The sequence below is a fragment of the Mercurialis annua genome, linkage group LG1-X, assembly GCF_937616625.2.
Source record: "Mercurialis annua linkage group LG1-X, ddMerAnnu1.2, whole genome shotgun sequence".
NCBI classification, from domain to species: Eukaryota; Viridiplantae; Streptophyta; class Magnoliopsida; order Malpighiales; family Euphorbiaceae; genus Mercurialis; species Mercurialis annua.
Genome location: NC_065570.1, coordinates 60,131,547 through 60,151,044, shown reverse-complemented (window position 1 = coordinate 60,151,044; position 19,498 = coordinate 60,131,547). Strand labels below are relative to the sequence as shown.

Genomic DNA, 19,498 nt, shown 5'->3' with positions numbered 1-19,498 from the left:
TTATGAAATTATATAATTTTTTTTTGTTTTTCTTATTCTGTCTTTATTTAACCGGATTACAAAACACCGCCCTTTTTTACTACTCACCGCCCCTACACTTTACCTTTTTACCCTTTTCTCTATTTTAATAGAAAAAGGAATCCTCTCAATTCATTAAAACTAAATCCTCTCAATTCTACTCATACTAAATCCTCTCAATTCATTTCCTTACATATTTTAATAGACAACAGTAAATAGTAGCTTATTAATAAATTTTAAATAAAAAATATATATTCTCAAAAAAAGTAATTTTAAAGATTATTAATTATTATAAAAGACTTTTGAAAAAAGAAGAAGATATTTCTATTGAAACGGAGAAGATATATATATATATATATATATTAAATTTTAATTTTTCAGTCAGCTTATTTAATTAATGATAAATATATAGTCAAAATTAATAATTAAATTATTTTTTTTATTCACATTAAAATTAAATATGTTTTAATATAATCTTATTCGAATTAATAATTTAATTTTTGCTTAGCAAAATTTATAATGACATGAGTTAGAATACCTTTGGGGTATGTTATGTAATGTGATGTTTATAAGGTAGTGATAGTGATGAAACATAACTTGTTGAGGACCCACTATGAGGTGTCTATGTTTTAACATGAAGAATAATAATAACAACTCATTTTAATGTTAGAAGAAGAATAAGTTGGAAGCTATTGAGATTTGAGATAACAGCAAGTATCCACTATCCATAAACTCGGTTGGCATTTTTTATTTCTCTGTTTTTAATTTCCGTAAAGATTCACACTAACAATTCATATGTCACATTTAAAAAATAATAATCGGTGCTGTATGTCCTTTTCTGCCTTTGCATTGATAATAAGATATTTGGTATATCATCCTGCGAAACTAAATTACTATTGTAAAATATTATTTATTTCTTTGACCATATTTATATTCGACTATTCCTTTTATTTTCACCAAAATTATTTAAAAAGTTAAACTTAAAAAGACGTAAACCAAATTAGTGGAGTTTGATTTTAAATTTTATAGGGTTTTATTCTGAAATTTTATATTCCAAACCGGACCGAATTGAACCGAGCTCACACCGAGCGGTCTTGGGAGTCAATGTCAGATAGTATTAGACTAGTTTTAGTGTTTTTGTTGTCATTTATCATAATCATTCATCTTCCTTTTTTGGCTTTTTGGAATTTTAATGGCAATTTTTGACAACGAAGATAACAACAAAAGGAACATTATTATTCCTTCAGTATTTATAACCATATCTTGGCATGTGAAAATTAGTTGTATGTAATTGCATTATTTCATTGTCGTTGTTGCCATATCATAAATTGGATAAAAAAAAAATCCTCCAAACTGCATTCAAAGATTAAAAATTGGAACCATGTTTCTGCAATTTTAAAAGCTGATTATATATTGATATTATATCGAGGAGAGTCTCCTTCTATTATATAGTCCAAAATCTACCATTGACAAAAAAAATAGCAAAAGAAAATGTTTAACTTGTCACTTAAAATGATTCCAATAAAAACATTATTTGTCCATACAAATTCTCACTACCTGCACCCTAAAGCAGTGGCAGACTCAATTTTTACAAATTAAATAAAATATAGATGATGCTTAACAAACAATTATGGAAGAGGAAAAATAAAATATAAACAATATTTTTAATTTATTTGTTAATAAAAATTAATAATTAAAAAAAATTATTATTAATCTCATTATACTAATAGTATTATCTAAAATTTTAAATTCATAAGGCAAGGACTTGATATATATATATACTCTTATGTCGCTTTGTTCCAAAATGCGATATATTCATTAATTTTTATTTTATTTGGTGATTAAAATTTTATATACATATTTATATACTCCTTCAATCAAAGATTTTATTTCCCTCTCCTTAATTAAATTAATATTTATTCCAGTTGATTGATATAAGGCAAAAGGTATAAAAAAAAATCTTCGAAAATACAAATCAGTCCTTTTTAATTTTTCGGACACAATTAAGCCCTTGTGGTTTTTAAATTGAACAAAAAAACCCTAAAATTATTTTTATTGAATAAATAAACTCTTCCGTTAAATCTGACAGTTAACGGTGTCAAATGTCTTTAAAGAAAAAGATTCAAAAATATCCTTAATATTTACAATATATTTCAATTTAATCCTTTAAAGGACCTATATTGATAAATAATTAAACTACGGAACCAAATGATATCTTTTCTTTTTAATTTTTTTTTTTAAAATAAAACAAAATGACCTTCGGCCATCGGAGGTCGTGGCCTGTTCTCAGCTGAGAACAGACGGGTCTATTCTCATCCAGAGAACAGACCGTTCGTCTGTTCTCACTTGAGAACAGACTGTCTGTTTTCAGATCTGAGAACAGACTGTCTGTTTTCAGATCTGAGAACAGCCGACGAACTCGAGCCAGCGGAAGCCGTTTTTATCTTATTTTTTTTAATTTTTAATTAGAAGGAGAAAATGTCAATTCCGTGTGTCAGCGGTCATTTTTTTCGGGGGTGGCCGGCGTTAAATCGGATGAGAGTGGTTCAATTTTTAAACTAAAATATAATTAGGTTTTAATTAGATTTTAATTGAGTTTTGATAAGATTAATTAAATTTTATTAATATTATTGGATTTTGATTAGTTAAATTTAATTGGTTGATTGGTTTAATTATGTTTAAATTTATTTTAATAAAAAAATTAATTAATTAGAGTTAATTAGACAAAAGAGGGTTAAATAATGATAAAATGTTTATAAATAGGCTTATCTCCTTAAAATCCCCCCACCTTTTACCCCCATTTCATTTGCACCCTCACGTTGTAAAACCATCAAATATACCCAAATTACGACCTTTTACTTTCAATTGTACCCTCAAGCATTAAATTGACCTCTTTTCACTTGAAAAATGTTCAAATTAATATTTTAAATTTTAGCATATATTTTAAAATAGGACTTAATATTTTATTTAAAACAAAAATAAACTTATTTTTTCAAGTGAAAAGAGATCAATTTAATGTTTGAGGGTGCAATTGAAAGTGAAAGGTCGTAATTTGGGTATATTTGGTGGTTTTGCAACGTGAGGGTGCAAACGAATTGGGGGTAAAAGGTGAGGGATTTTTAAGGGGATAAGCCTTATAAATATAAAATTAATAAATACTTAAAATATTAAAATTCTTTTTAAATCTTTTTTCTAATGCCGTATCAGCAAGTTAACAGCAGTTGTTAGAAGATAGACGCAAGAGATCTTTTACTCGCTGAAAGGCTGAATTGTGCTCGAAAAATCAAAAAATGCTGAGCTGTACTTTTAGAAAAACCTCAGATTTCTGTTTATAACTTTTGGTTTGATATAAACACTTGAAAAAAAACACTTAAATTTTGCAAATCAAATGTAAAAGAGAAAGTTGGCCTACGACAAGCAACAGCGTAGAATGGACGCGTATTAGAGACATCAAGAAGTGGGGAAGCAGCATCCAGCGGTTGATAGATCATGATGACAGCCACGTGTAAGGTGGAACATGCCTAATGTAAATAGTCCAAATTACAAATTTGAACATTCGTCGAAGGAGCAGCAGGGTAAGTGGAAATGTCCTAAACCGACTTTTGAGAGAGGAGAAAAAAACCCGTTCGCTTCTTCTCTATATAAATACTCACAAACCCTTCTCTCTCTTTTAAATCCCTACGTTACGGAATACACAGCCTCGATCTAATATTCTGTTTGTTTTCCCTTTTATTATTCTCTCTTCGGACAACCTAATCGTGAGCTACTTTTTTTGATCTGCCAAACAATGTCTACAAAGAGCGTCGTCGTTTTCATGCTCGTAGCTCTTTTTGCTTCCGCCGCTCTCGGTCAGGCTCCTGGAGCTGCACCCACTGTTTCTCCGCCGTCCAAGTCACCGTCGGCTGCGCCTGCTCCAAAAACTGCTACTCCGGCGCCGGCGCCTGTTCAAGCTCCTACAAATTCGCCACCTGTCTCTGCTCCTGTTCCAGCTCCTTCAAGTACTGCTGCTGCTCCAGTTCCAGCCGGAGCTCCGAGTTTGACACCAAAAAGCTCGCCACCAGCTCCTATGGCTCCCACCTCTGGTCCTTCAGTCGCTCTCCCTCCTGGAACGGTAGCCGGAACTCCTGCTGAAACTCCATCGGATAATTCTCCAAACGGTGCTTCTTCTGTTTTTAACAGAAACAGTGTCGTCTTGGCTGTTGGAGCTGGGTGCATCTGGTCTTTGTTCATATAGATCTGATCCATTGAGAGGTTTTCTTTTTCGAATTTAGTTAATTATGATCAGTTGCTGATTTTAGGATTATTTTAGGATAATTAATATTATTATTTGCATATGGACGGTTGATGTTGATGGCTGCTCCACTTTTCGTTTGTTTTGACGGTTGAGATTTGATATTGATTTATTTATTGTTATTATTATGAATTATCATGGTGATATAAATATATTAATCTGGGTGTATTTATTCGTTTATTGAAAATGTTATTCATTTAAATCAGTCATCATCTCATAGATTTTGTGGATCTGTTGCTGTAATAGCTAACAAGTTCAGTGAAGTAGAAAGGAGATAGAACAACGTGTACTGTTATTTCGTCGTCTTTTTTGTCCGTTTAGCGACCGATATCGATAATGAGACGCAGGACAGCTGGGTAACTGTGATTGGCTTGTTGTGTCTGTTTTTGTTTTTATTAATCATTTGATATTATTGAGGAGGCATATTAATTTAATTTTTGTAGAAAAAGATGAAAAAGGTGGAAGGTTTCTTTTCACGTGTCCACAGCTGTATTCTCTCTCTTACCTACAGACCCCATGTGCTTTTTGTCATAAACACGTGCCGAGTGATTATTTTGAAAACAAGTCTTTTTGTTCCTTTTTGATGAACAAGTCTTTTTGTTTTTTAAAATAAAATTTGCTAAAGTAAACATTGGTTTCACTTTTTTTTCTCTTAAGTTTCTTTTAATTCATTAAATTTTAGTAAGTCAGATTTCAAAATTTGATAAACAAATTCATAAAATTCAAAAAGTAAATTTGAGACTTGACATAAAATGAAAATTTCGCGCTAATATGTGAGTTATTTCTTATTAGTTAGACTTTATATTTTAGACGAATATTCACTCTATTGAGCCAAAATTTAATATCATCGTCAAACTCTGGGATGTGGACCACCCGCAAGTCCATATATTTGATAATTTCAGGTTATAATAGCTAGCAATTCAACCTGAACCACTCTATAAAAAAAAAATGTAGTCGGAATTTGAATCTGTGATCTTTGACGTTCAAATGGTTGAGACTTATACCACTAGACTTCATATTTTGTCAATCTTATTAGTTACACTTCATGTTTTGTCAACTGCGGGTGAGTGAAAAATTGTTTTCAGTCAAGTTAGACAATATATTACGATTAAGTTTTGTTACATTTCTAATTAATTCAACTTGTTCAATCGTTTTAGTTTAATCAATAAAAAGATCTACTTTAGTTATTTTAGTTTAGTTATAGTCGATAACTTTAAAAATCCGGTTAATTGAAAATCAAACTAATCGGTTATTATCTATTTTTATTTTTTATAATTATTTTTTATATTTTTATTAGCTAATCAAATTGACTAACTTATTTGATCGGTTTAATTTAATATTTGTAAACTTTCAAATAACATTTGATATATTAATTAGGTTAAAAAAATAATAGCAAAAGGTACAAAAAAGAATATTTTGAGGTTTCCCTAAAAGTACAGATAACCTTTTTTTTGGGCACAATTAAGCTCTTTTGGTTTTTTTATCGAACAAAAAGCCATTCCGTCCATATTTCGGCACTATCGTTTGCTGACGTGGCATTAGGAAAAACGTTCAAAAATAACCTTAATGTTTAAAATATATATCAATTTTAAAAATTTATATTTTTTTCACTCCCTCTTCCTAATAAGCTCCAATTAATCAGTTTTTTTTAAATCAATTAAAATATAATTAAATCAACTTAAATCCAATTAAACTAAACAAAATATAATTAAATCTAATTAAATCAAACAAAATTCAATCAATAAAACACAATTAAACAAATCAAATCCAATTAATTAAATCTAATTAAATTAATAAAGTCAATTAAATCAAATAAAAATAATTAAACCAAATTTAATTTACTTAAAATTTATTTCGAAAACCGCCGACCCTAAAATCATTGCCGGCCCAAAACCATTGTTGGTTTAAAAACACCGTTGGCGCGGGTCTATTCTTAGTGAACAGAACCTTGCCGGTTTGTTCTCCAGCTGAGAACAGGCCCGTGTGTTGATGAGCTACAATAAGAGGAAGAATCATCAAAACATGCGTTGATGAGCTGCAGCAAGGTCAGAATTCTTTGGCTTCTTTCTCCGTTAGGCTTACGCACTTATGATGTTGCAGACATGGCGTTGGAGGACTGGATCAAACATGTGTTCTTTAATTTCTCAGAGGACGCTATCCAAACTTTTTGCATCTGCAGTTGGCTCATTTGGTCGGACATGAATAATATCGTGTACAACAACAAGAGAAGGGAGGATCGTTTTCTTTTTTCAGGCAGCATAATGCTTTCAGAACAGCTCCAAGACAGTGATCAGAAGCGAGCTCAAGCTCAACTGGTTCCTTCGGCGGTGTGGAGGCCTCCGGAGCAAGGAAGGGTGAAGGTTAATACAGATGTTTCGATAGATTTGAGTAACGAGCTGTCAATTGGAGGCATGGTCATTAGGGATCATACTGGACAAGTCTGCAAGATGGGTACTAAAATGTTTGCAGGTATTACGAATGTGAAGATGGAAGAACTAATGGCAATGAGATTTGGAGTTGAGATGGCAATCGCAGCAGGGTTCAAGAAACTGCACATTGAATCAGATGCCTTACTGGCTATCCATCGCGTACACAATATTGATAGCGCAATGGATCACAGTCAGTTGATAGCAGAAAATATTGTGGATATGGGACACAACACATAGGAGAATACGTTCTCACATGTGCGAAGAGATGGCAATCGGTTGGCGCATTCTTTAGCTAAATGAGATTTGCAGAATAGAATTGATATTATATCAGATAATGTTGTTACAAATGAATTGGAAGACATTGTAATGGCTGACATTTTTCTGCAATAAAATCCTAACCAATTCTCAAAAAAAAAAAAAAAATTGATAACCTGAGTGAAATCGTTAATTTGTTGGAAAAGAAATCGTTAATTTGCTAGATATATAGAATTAAATTCAAAAATTTTAAAATCAATTTGATGTTGATCGCAGTAAATTCAAGCTATTCGAGGTAATATAATTTATTTAAATTCAAACATCAATATATTTAACTCGAAAAACTTCCATCTAATTAAATTTTAAATATTTTTTAATTTTTTATTTATATATTTATATAATTTTTTATTTAAATATTAAAATTTAGTTTAAAATTTTATATAAATAATCAAGTAGAGTCGTTGAGTTTCATTTCAATTATTTTATCAGGAATAAATTCAATTTATATGAGTGTCATCTCAATCTCAATTATGTTATTGAGATTACGTTCACTCAATTCTTTTTATATTTAAAATAAATTTAAATTTTATAGCAATTTAACTCGAATCAACGCGATTATATAATTTCAAAAGTTGTAACTGAGAAAGAAAGAAATGAAGTATAATTAACACCTCTAACATCCACGGTCATATATATATATATATAAATAATATTACCTACTCATCATTTATAACAACAAAAGCAAATACCAACGAGCTGTTGCTCAAATGGTATAAATACTGGACAGCAAATGTTAAGGTCGCGGTTTCATATCCTCTCACAAGCGCTACCCCTCCCCAATTATATAAAAAAAAAAAAAAAGCAAATAATAATCCCGAATACAAATTAGGAGAAAAAACAAAAGAAAATAGTAAAAAAAGTAAAAAATAAAAAAGAAAGCACTGCCTCTATCCTGGCTAAAAGTGTAATCACATCCGCCAAGTTCTACAACAAGACAGCCATAGCACAAGATGCAACAAAAGTTACAAATAGCGCACCTAAAATCGGAGAAACGATTTCAGAAGCCGAGTCAGGATAATTAGAAGAGGGTTTGTAAATAGGTGGGTTAGTTCCAGAAGGTGAAGTTGTAGTAGCAGGAGTAGTAGTCGGAGTAGTCGGAGTAGTAGCGGTGTCCGGTGGTGATCCGGCGGCCTTAACAGTGACAGATAGCTTCATGCCGGTTCCACAATGGCCCATGACTCCACAAATGAAGCAGTGAGTGCCTGCTGTTTTTAGAGCGATTGTGGTGGAACCAGTGCTGTCCGAGCTTATTGCATTTCCTATTGTACATGTGCTGTAGTCACTTGGACTCACTTCATCCACTGTGTGTCCTCCTCCATAGTTAAATACTGTATAAATAATAAACTTCGTGTTAAGCACAAATTCAAGATTTATAATTCAGTCTCATTTTTCATTAGAATAATTAAGGCCTAATGATCCAAAAAAAACTTATTTTTATTTTTTATTTACAAAACGTAACCAACATTTGTCATAAATTGAGAGCAATTTCATCTCAATTTAAAAAACTATTTAATTGAAATATGGCATGCTGTATTTAAAAATTAATTTGAAATGTTAAAAAGATTCAAATAGAATTATTCATAATCACAATAAGTAAAATTAAATTAAACTCATTAGATTTATAAGAATATGAAAAATATTTTTGAACTTTTTTTGAATTATTAGGCCAATTTATTAAAGTACAAGCAGTTTACAAGTGCATAATTAATTTTGAAAAGGGCAATACACATAAATTATGAAACATATGAAAAGAAGAAAATAAAGACTAACCAAGGTTGTCACCAACTGCAAAGGTCTTGCCACTAGTCCAGGTGGTATAATCAAGACCCAATGCCCAGCCACTGGAGTCACCCACAGTGTAATCTGTGGCCAAACTTGGTACCATTATCATACATACAACTAGAATTCCACAAACCAAACTTGCCATTATAAAAGAGAAAAAAAATTAGAAGACACTATGGAAGCAAGAAGATGAATTTTTTGGGGTTTAGGGACTAATTGTTAGTGAGTTTCTTTAAAGATAGTTGTTGAGAGTGTTCCATATATAGTGATATGGGCATAAGGAGTGAGTAATGGTTAGGTTCACTTGATCCTACTCATAATTAGTTAACATTTTGAAAAAGACTAATTCCATGAACATGACTTCACTTATACTCCATACCTAATGCAAAAGCTTAAGTGGGCCTCTAATTAGGATTGTACAAAAATCGAACCAAATTTAAATAACCGAATTGAATAGATAAATTTGATTTGATTTGATTCAGTTTTGTTCAATTTTAAATATATAATATATTTCAGTTAAATTTTAATATAAATGAAGCTGAAATAACAAAATCTAACTAAAAAATCAATTGTCATTGTCGATTTAGTTCGGTTTGAAAAAATTTTATTCTTGAAAATTCAGTTAGATTTGGTTTAAAACATAAAATGTTGGTTCATTTCGACTATAACAAAATAGTTGAGCTACTTGTAAGTTATTCAAGATCGACTCATTTTTTCTTTTTGAGATCAACTTAAAAGTTACAATCGAATTCGAGCTCGATCTACTCGAGTTTAATCTCAAACCGAACTCGAGTGTTAAGTGTATTGGATGTTGAAAACACGAGTTTTTTTAGAAATTTTTTATGATTCCAATCTCCTCATTTGTAAGATACGACTATTATTCCATTTTGAGTTAGCCCTTGTGAGGATCTTGGTCTGAGCTAATCCTTACACGGATCTTGCTCTTATCTTGATCCGATCTATTTCTTGCTTGGACCTTATTCTTATGCTGTTCCGAACTAATCCTAACTCGATCTTCTTGATCTCTTATTTTGGTTTATAGTGTTGCTCGGTTATATAGACGAATTTGATTTTTTGAATTTGCCAGACTTTTAAAAAGTTTACAGTTATTCCTAAGATGTATTGTTATCATTTTTTTTCAAAATATTTCAGATATTTATATACAAGTTAAGAATTTCTCTCTTTATAACTCATTTTTTTTAAGTTGTTGGACTCGAGCTCGGTTTTGAAAATTTAAACTCATTCTCACTCGAATTTGATATAATTTGGATTAGGTTTTTATACACCTACTCCTACCTCTAATCTTTGAATTTTGGTTGCTTTAGTGGAACTTGGTTGTTAGGAAAGGTTCTATCATAACGAGTTGATAAAGAGGCAGTTAATCAAAACCAAAAAGACATGGATTATTCTTGCTTTTGTTTAATTCCATAAACAATGGAGTGTAAAGTTTCATCTTTATGTAATTTTCACCATATTAATGATGATCAATTAGCATGTTTTAATTGAACATCATGACTACAAAGAAAGAAAAATTATGTTGAATTTATCAAACACTTAAGGGCTACTTAATTTATTCTACAAGTTATATAAACTGGTGAGGTGTAAGTTAATATGAAAGATTAGTCTCTTCACACTGTCTTAGTGATTTGATTAAACTTGATTATTGACACAAACAAAACTAGTGCTCCTAAATATCGATTTTCTTTTTCAACTCAAGAATTTCTGATTGGAGTCTATTTTTTATATTTAAAACTATTAGAAATTATAAATATTTTGATGATCAACAATGTAACACGTCTGAAATTTATTAATTTTTTAAAGTTAGAATCAAAGAAGAAAGATAGAAATTTCTATTGTTGTTGTCGCGTCTTAGAATCTTATCGGCTTTGAGATTGGTGGCGGTTGTTTCTCTTGACCATAAGTTATTAGTTAATTCTGATTGTTTTTTATTTATTTTTTGATATTATTATTTTTAATATCTTATCATGCACTCTTCTTATTCGTTCGACCGTTTTTTCTCTTATATTCTTTTTTTAAATTGCACCAATGTAAATTATTGCTACCTTACAAATGGCATGGAAGTTGTCCTCCATGTTTTTATTATTAACATATTGTGGAAATATTTATTGTTTCAACTTCAAATTGAAGCAATTGACCAAATAACAAAACCACATAAAAGTTCAGATGGATTTTATATGCCTTAAAGGTACTTTATGACATTTTAGCTACACCAATAAATAATGTTAAGAGCTGAGATTAATTAAAATATTTATATTCAAAATTTCAATGATATTCTAATAAGAATATTTTCAATAAATTCTAAAATTCGCCCACGAGTAAAAATAAGAAAGAAGAAACATTTTGATATAAAAATTTGTATTGCAGAATTAAATTCGATTCAATTTGACAATTAAGGTTAAAAATCTACTTTAAAAAGAAAATCAAATTAAATTGATCCATAAAAAATACTAAAATTTAAACCGCAATGACCGTATTTCTCATATAAATAATCCTTGACAGGCCACAATGATTCATATCACTTCTGAAAGAATGCATGTAAATTTATTTTCTGAAAATTGAAGAAGGATAGGATGTCAATGTTGTGAACAAAATGGTGTACCTAACATGTAATCCTATCGAGTCATCAAAAGCATTATTATGTGATAAATTTTAGATAGAGTCAGTGAACAATTATTTTACTAAAACATATCATTAATGTTATTAATGTACTTTTGAGATGGAGCCGTTGCATTATTACCCAAATGGGACAACTCCACTACAACATGCACATATCCACACATACATATTCTAATGACTTCCACTACCTCATAGGATTGAACTCTACCATACCAACTACTCTTCCTCTGTGATTGGTCCACTTCAAAACCTCATACACATAGCTATCCAAAAATCGATAAACTCGTTCGTTCAATTTGAAAAATGTGAAAAAATAAAATAAATCCAATTCACTTCAGTTTTAGTTGCAGAAAACTGAACCCAAAAAGAGAACTAAACGGTAGATTCATTTTCAAAAGAATTAAAACTTTAGTTTAATTTGGTTTAAACCGAATGCACACCCTTACATGCGCATTCTTATCTTTCCGTTTCCATTCTTTTCTTCTCATCTTATCTACTCCATAAGAATCAACAAATGTTTATTTTACCCTCCAATTTAGCACAAAATTGCACAAACTATTTCAAAATGCGCTAGTTGTGATATTTATTTTATCTAAAAGCACTAAAATAAACTCTTTTAATCTTTTATGCAAGTTGGAGGGGTGAAATGAACCGTTATTGTTATAAGAATCATACCCACTTTGATACTATAAAATCTCAAAAGACCATTACTAATATGTAAGACTTTCATGAACACTGATATGTGAGAAACTGATTATATTCTCCTCCAAATGTCCAGTCCATAGAGATCAATCTAAGAAATAGACGGCTTACCAAGTCTTAGGGGTTGCCATATTTTTTGAAAGGATTTTAATCCAGAGTCCAGACAATACAATATTTTACAAAAACTTCAAAGGTATTACCAACCATCAAGGTAAGATTTCAACATCTGCAGAATTTATCAGTAGGTTGCCTCTCATTGTAAGTAAGATCACTATTTTGGTCTTAAAATATGCTTCAGAATTCGTAGAGAAGAAAATAAAACATACTTACAGTTACACACTAAACACTATAAATAAATTCTCAATCGGTAGTTTAGAGATAAATCTTGCTTGCTATAAATTCGTGTTTTTTCTTTTTGAATTCGTTTAGTCTTTGTTAAAAATGGGAAAAAAATTACTGTCTTGTGGCCAAAAATGTGAACATGTATGAAGTTAAGATTAATGAGCATTATAAAACCTTGAAAAGTTGAAGTAGAATATTGGCAAGCCTTGAAGATTTGGGTAGTTGTGTGAGGTCGCTTTATCATGTAGAAAACCTTGAAGAATGTTGACTCATTCAGATCAGATGACATAGGAATCAACAGTTTTATTTTACTAACACATTAATATAGTAGTTCTCTTACGAAAATTTCCGAGATATTTAGTAGAAAATAATAAACTCCCAGGCATAATCTTTGTCCCCTCCTAATATGCATAAAATGTGATGCCAAGAATAAATTTAGGCAACCTTCTAATCCTTGACTATGAAGTTTTGAACCTCCAAAAGGAAAATGAAAAGCTATATATACATCAACTTCACACAACAGCAACACTTGATCAGTTAAAACATTTGGAATCAGTTATAACACAACTATGATTAAGTGATTCAAGACCTAGAAGCAATATTACATTTACGATAAACAAATCAAGAAGAGGATGAAAAACATAGCTCTAAAAGACCGTAAGTGCACCAATAATTTGGGAGAATGCACAATGCTGGTTAAAGACACAAAAGACGGAAGACAAATTGTTCAATAGAATCAGGTCAGAATGTTAGACTGAAGAAACACAATAGGTTGGATGACAGCCAAAGTACATTTTATAGTTGGCTATATGTTATCGGATAGAAGGAAATGAGATCAGTAGCCAAAAGTTGATTCCATTTCAGAAAAAAAAAAATGCATACACACTACATAATATGTTAAAAGGTATAGTACATGCGAAGAGACAATTTGGTCCGACCTCTATCATAGGAATGCATATTCAATGGTCATATTACTTTCTATAAGACTCGAGATTAGTGTTGAGCACAATTAACTATGAAATTGCAAAAATGAGCAATACGATATCTCACTCTCCCCAAATATAATGGACTCAACTGTCGTTGCTTGCATCTGCCTGCTCCGTTCCCGAGTTCACCTCAGTTGAAGTATCATCTGATTGCTCAACCTCTTCTCTTGGTCCTCTCGCAAATTGTTTGCTACGAGCCACTCGAATTGGCCTTCCCATAAACATCTACAAATTTGCAAATTCTCAAAAAGTCAGTTCCTCACTTGAGACACCGAATAAAAAGGCGACAACTTCACGTCAAAATAGTGATTAAAGACAAAAAAAAGCATTACCTTATCTGCAAAAGCAGAAAGAGCAGAATCAGCATCTTTTTTAGTTTTAAAGGCAACAAAACCATACCCGGATGGCTTTCGAATCTTGTCATGACTACGATATATAATTTCAGCGGAAACAACATCAGCTCCTTCAGATTTAAAAAACTCCTTGAGGTCTATTTCCTTAGCATCAAATGGCAAATTTGCTACAAACAAATTAAATGTTGACACCGGCTTTGGTGCTGATGGTCGTGCAGGTTTCTTCTTTTTAATCTTAGCATAATTCATAAATAAAGTACGGCCCTCAAATTCCTAATTACAAAAAAGAAATTGTACATTAACACTAATAAAATTGCAAGAGTAACTAAGAACACAATGAAGGTATTGAAGAAGTTGAAGATAAAGGAAGTTACATAAGATTGAAGATTTGTAATAGCAGCTGCTGCCTCTTCAGGAGAACCCATAGTGACAAAAGCCAATCCTCTGTTTCTGATTTTGTTATACATAGAAAGCTAAATAAAAGCCAAGAACAACAAACGCCCATGTCAAAAACAAAAAACAAAAAACAAAATCAATAAGCAAGAAATTTAAACAGCCTAGCTGAGATGCGATTTCAGTTCTCTATTTTTTTTTTACTAAAAAGGACTAATAAAATGGAATTTAATAGAAGAAAAAGAGAAAAGATTGACCTCAATATCTACAACAGTTCCAAATGGATGGAACAAAGCACGGATATCTTCAGGAGTAGAAGACCAAGGAACATTGGCAGCAAGCACTCTTGTTGTTGAAAACTCTTCTTCTTCTTCTTCTTCTTTTTCATTCTGAGTATTCGATTGGAGTTCAAGAAGTGGGTCTTGAGTTGTAGAAGAGGATAATTTTACAGTGAAGCTGGTTCTAATTGGAAGAACAATAGGAAACTGAGAAATTAAAAGAGAGAAGGTTTTGTTGTTAGATTGGGTAATGGGTTTATGGAAAGAACAGGAGAGTTTTTTATGATTATCAGTAGCGGATAAGTGTAGAGTTGTCGATGGAAGACGAAATGAACCCATTTTCGTTAGATTGATTTCTCCACACTCGCAGCTCACTGTTGGTATCTTTGGATAAGACGCAGATATTATCAGTTTGAAGTTGCTAATCGTTTCGGCTTAAACGACGTTGTTTTCCTTTCTTTTTTTCCTTGAAATTCCAAATTTGCTACACTGTTCGTACTGCCCTCGTGCGATAGCTATCATCATTGTCAGCAAATCACCGGAATCATAATAATATTAAAATGAACAAAGGGTCAACGCGCCCCCTAAACTTGTGTCACCGGGTCATCTAACCCAATTTATACTTTTTTGATCAAATAACCCCAAAACTCTTCATTTTCGGGTCAAGTAACCCCATAATTGTATTTTTAAAACGCGTAAAATACAAATCGGAGGTGAGGGATACAAAAAAGTAATTAGATACTTCCCTAATTGTTACGATATAATTATCCTAAATCTGGTTTTTAAAATAAAAATATAAATTATGGGGTTATTTGACCCAAAAATGAAGAGTTTTGGGGTTAGTTGCTCAAAAAAGTATAAATTGAGCTAGATGATCCCGTGTCACAAGTTCAGGGGGCGCGTTGACCCTTTGTTCATATTAAAATTATAACAAAATATTATATAATTTATTTTTAAAAAACTTTTGTATTTAATATCAATAAATATGTTTAGTTAATTCATTAAAAAGTTATTTTAATTACTTTTAATTATTATAGACTTATTCCAAATTAATAGTTTTAATTTTATTCGTCATGTACAATGATTTGATAACCAATTATTTTTATTGTTATAAACTTTTTATTTAATAGCTCATACAATTGAAAAATTTAAAGATATTACATAAATAATAAGATGACGAGTTATTTTAAATTTTATTTCTATAAATTAAACACATCGGTATTTTGACCAAAAAAAAAATAGTTAAAAATTTAAATTCATAGAAAAAAATCAGTAATTGAATTAATGATTATGACCTCAACTTACATAGTTGTACTAATACTTTCAAAAAAAAAATTATATCCAGTTCTAAAATCAAATTTCTTTTCCATCCATCATTGCATATGAACTTCATAAATCAATTATCAAGAGAAAGGAACATTCCATCCATTTCCAAATCAGTTATAGCCAAGTTTAGACATGTACTCAACTTGACAAAAAGATACTGTCAATAATGCCTGCTATCCGACATACAGAGTAAGAAATTAAAGATATTAGTAAAATCAGTTTTTCTTCTTATTCATCCTAAACTCGGGGGAGTTCTGCCGCAAAGGAGATAGTGGCCGTCTCCCTGAATCAACATCCTTCGTCTCATACTTCATCTCAATAGGACTGTAAATCTTCATCTCGATAGGACTGGAACACTTCGGACTTGATTTCCGCTTGTTCCCCTACAAATTCAAGCAAATTAAATCATTCAGTGACATACAATTCTTATCCATATCAACATGAAAATGCATACAAAATGCAAGCTCAGATGTGCACAAACAGGGACGAGAGTATTCACACTTGAAAAGCACGGTAAACATTCTTCGCCTGATTACTCATTGTTTTAATCATACCTTAGCAGATACACTGTTGGTATGCATTCCACCTGAACCATCAACGTTCAGTTCTCGCTGGCGTTGCTTCAATAGTTTGTGGTTCTCCGCATTCAATATCTTGTTCTCTTTAGACAGCAAATTCAACTGCATATATTTTCAGTAATGAGTTATGACTACCGCCACCTAACATGGAAAAAAGAAAACAGTTTCAATTAGTATCCTCACCTCATCTTCAGCTTTATTAAGATTGACCAGGAGATGATCCTTGCCTTTCTGAAGCGTCTTTACTTTAGCAACCAAAGTTAAAACTCTCTGAGTTGATGGCCTCAAGCTACCAAGTAAGAAAGAGAAGCCAAATTAGGACTCAAAAGAGATATATCAAATGAAAGCAATCAAATCAAATTCTATCGCGAAAAATTGTCACTTTGCCTAACAGCTGTCCTCTTACCCATTCCACATTCTATGCAATTTTTGATATGATTCATTTCCTCTGCTGGTCTCCAAAAATGAATAGCCTAATTCAACTTCATCTTCACCAACGAATGTTGATAAAACGGATTCAAGTAAATTTTGTTCCACATCTATGGTCTTAACAGGTGAATTATCCTGTAAGACAAGATAAAACAATGCACAAGTCACTTTTTAATTGTCAGATGATTACATTAAACAAACAGCACAGTGAAGAAATGTTAACACCTCGGTATGAAAGGGGGAAAAGAGAGTGAAAATGGCACAAAGAAAGAATCAAAAATTGGCAGAAAGTAGATTCTGTGAATAACCATGTCAAAATGAATTATGTATCATATAGCTTAACCATATATACCAAACACTATTACAAAGAGTAGCAGGCCATCAGCTGATTCAGCTCAAACTTTAAAAACACGCATTGTTGATTTAATCATGACAGATGACTCTATAACTATAAATTCAAGTCTCTCGAATAATCAGAAACTCGTGTGGAGAAACTATTCTCAACAACTATAAAAACGCACAAAAAAACCTCAGCTGTGTATGCCTTCATTCGATAGAGTACATTTTTCCAAAAGAACATAGTTGACTGATATACAGAAGTAACAGAATCTTATCACAAGATATCTAAAATATCAGAAGGTCCAGGAACAGATGAATTAATTCTAAAGAAAATCACATTAAGATTCTACAGTGCGACATTTAAGCAATTACGCTACCTCTACAGTCGGATAATAGAACCTTAAAATACCAAAAGACCAGAATTCTGATTCACACAAGCAAAAACAATAAGAGAATTACCCCTTGTGTCGAATACAGGTGCTTGTACAACTTCAATTCCTCGTACATCTTCCCCAACATCTCTTCCATTTCACCAACCTTTAACTCAGCCTCTCTGGCTCTCTCATCAGCCTCATTTCCAAAGTCCATTAAAGCCTCTCTATCACGATCATACAGTGAACACTCCCTCTCCCATTTAGTACACTGATTCACCAAGTTCGCACACTCCGCCGCCAATCTTTGATTCTCCTCCACAAACTTCTTCACCGCCACAGCATTCATATGCGCTTCCGCCTATAAAAAAAAGCACAATTAGGGTTACGCCATCATCACTGTCTATAGACCTAAATTAAAAGATAAAAAGATGAAACTTGTATCTGTGTACGGACCTTGGCTCGATCAATGAGTTGATCTTTTTGACGCAATTTATCAACGACAAGAAGGTACTGGTCACGTAATCGGCGATGAGCATCCTCGGTGGCGCGAAGCTTTAATTGAAGAGTTTGTGTAGAGATCGGGAGACCTAATGTGTCATTTATTGTCTCTTTTATGTAATCTTCGATTTCTTGAGAAATTTCCATTTCTTTATTATCGATCAAGAAATAAGAGAACTGTAAACCCTAGAATTTGGGTGAGAGTGATAAAAAAGAGTAAGCCGTTAGAAAACGAAAAAAAAAACTCTAACACTGAATCAATTGAAAGGAACTACAAATCAAATAAAAAGAAGGAAGTCGATCTATGAAAAATGTAAGTTTCCCGTTAGGTTTTTTGCCGGAAAATTGCTATGATTTTTCTCTGGTATTTTGTGTTTGGGAAATTTGAAATTGAAAGAAGAGAGGGCTAGCCGTTAGAGACAAATTGGTTTTTTTTTTTGGCCAAATGTCGTAAAAAGGCCAAACTTTTTATAAAAGTTTTACAAAAGTCCTGACCTTTTAATTTTATCGATTTTGGCCAGACTGATTATTTGGTTTCAATTGCGGCCAACTCTCAAGTTAATTTCAATTTACCTATGTGGCGCCTACGTGGCATGCATATATATTGAAATGTCAGAACTTTTGTGAAACAAAATAATGCATTTTTGGCCAAAATCGACAAAATTGAAAGGTCGAGACTTTTGTGAAACCAAATAATCAGTTTTTGGCCATTTGACGACATTTGGCCTTTTATGAAATTTTTGAAAAAGGTTTGGCCTTTTGACGACATTTGACCTTTTTTTTTTTAGGCAAATGGTATCTGTCCTAGTCCATGGCGAATTCGTAGTTTGTACTTTTGTACATTTTACAATGCTCCCATCTGCTATTGGGCTTTTCCAGGCCCGGTCCGGTACAGTTTAAATATTTGAGTAATTTTCTCTTTACAAGATCGGACAAATTTATTTAAATTTCAATTTATTCCCCGGCTTGTATGCAATAGACCATCAAAACCAAACTTAACATTTTTATCAATCATTTTTTAAAATTTATCAATTTTTATAATTAGGTTAAACATGCCAATTATAAAAATAACTTTATGGGGCTAATTGACCAAAAATTTGGACTAATTGATCAAAATTAACAAGTTAAGAGAACTAATTGATAAAAAAAATTGATATTGCGATCCATTGTCTAAAAGTTCAAGGTGCCTATTGACATTTAAGTAGAAAAATCTAACATTTGATGAAATGCATTTTATGGCTGATAAATACGCCAAGTAAATCATTAAAAAAAAATACGCCAAGTAAATAATAAAATATGTCTACTCCAAAGCGTAGATTAGTTGGTAAGAAATTCTCCTGCTTTAAGTAAGGTCGCGAATTCAAACTGTACTCATATATACAGCCGTTCAAAATTTGGAGCCTGAATTTGCCTCCTACAAGAAACATA

At 31.7% G+C, this 19,498-nt stretch overlaps 4 protein-coding genes across 4 annotated transcripts; 1 reads left to right on the top strand and 3 right to left on the bottom strand.

The window, feature by feature from the left end:
* The first annotated feature begins 3,586 nt into the window (after positions 1-3,586).
* On the top strand, positions 3,587-4,444 carry LOC126665956 (classical arabinogalactan protein 4-like). Its single transcript, XM_050358901.2, has one exon. The coding sequence runs from the start codon at positions 3,806-3,808 to the stop codon at positions 4,250-4,252; it is 447 nt and encodes a 148-aa protein (XP_050214858.1). The 5' UTR covers positions 3,587-3,805; the 3' UTR covers positions 4,253-4,444.
* A 3,406-nt stretch (positions 4,445-7,850) lies between these two features.
* On the bottom strand, positions 7,851-9,111 carry LOC126678214 (blue copper protein-like). Its single transcript, XM_050373119.2, has 2 exons — positions 8,824-9,111; positions 7,851-8,381 (listed from the first exon to the last, which is right to left on the bottom strand). Exons 1-2 carry the CDS (start codon positions 8,978-8,980, stop codon positions 7,978-7,980), a joined length of 561 nt encoding a protein of 186 aa, XP_050229076.1. The 5' UTR covers positions 8,981-9,111; the 3' UTR covers positions 7,851-7,977.
* Positions 9,112-13,355: 4,244 nt separating this feature from the next.
* On the bottom strand, positions 13,356-14,907 carry LOC126665729 (28 kDa ribonucleoprotein, chloroplastic). The gene is made up of 4 exons (XM_050358618.2): positions 14,506-14,907; positions 14,230-14,328; positions 13,835-14,128; positions 13,356-13,727 (listed from the first exon to the last, which is right to left on the bottom strand). Exons 1-4 carry the CDS (start codon positions 14,863-14,865, stop codon positions 13,587-13,589), a joined length of 894 nt encoding a protein of 297 aa, XP_050214575.1. The 5' UTR covers positions 14,866-14,907; the 3' UTR covers positions 13,356-13,586.
* Positions 14,908-15,902: 995 nt separating this feature from the next.
* On the bottom strand, positions 15,903-18,509 carry LOC126668195 (uncharacterized). Its single transcript, XM_050361408.2, has 6 exons — positions 18,026-18,509; positions 17,658-17,930; positions 16,837-16,994; positions 16,614-16,719; positions 16,407-16,532; positions 15,903-16,235 (listed from the first exon to the last, which is right to left on the bottom strand). The coding sequence occupies exons 1-6, from the start codon at positions 18,215-18,217 to the stop codon at positions 16,068-16,070; spliced, it is 1,023 nt and encodes a 340-aa protein (XP_050217365.1). The 5' UTR covers positions 18,218-18,509; the 3' UTR covers positions 15,903-16,067.
* Positions 18,510-19,498: the final 989 nt, after the last annotated feature.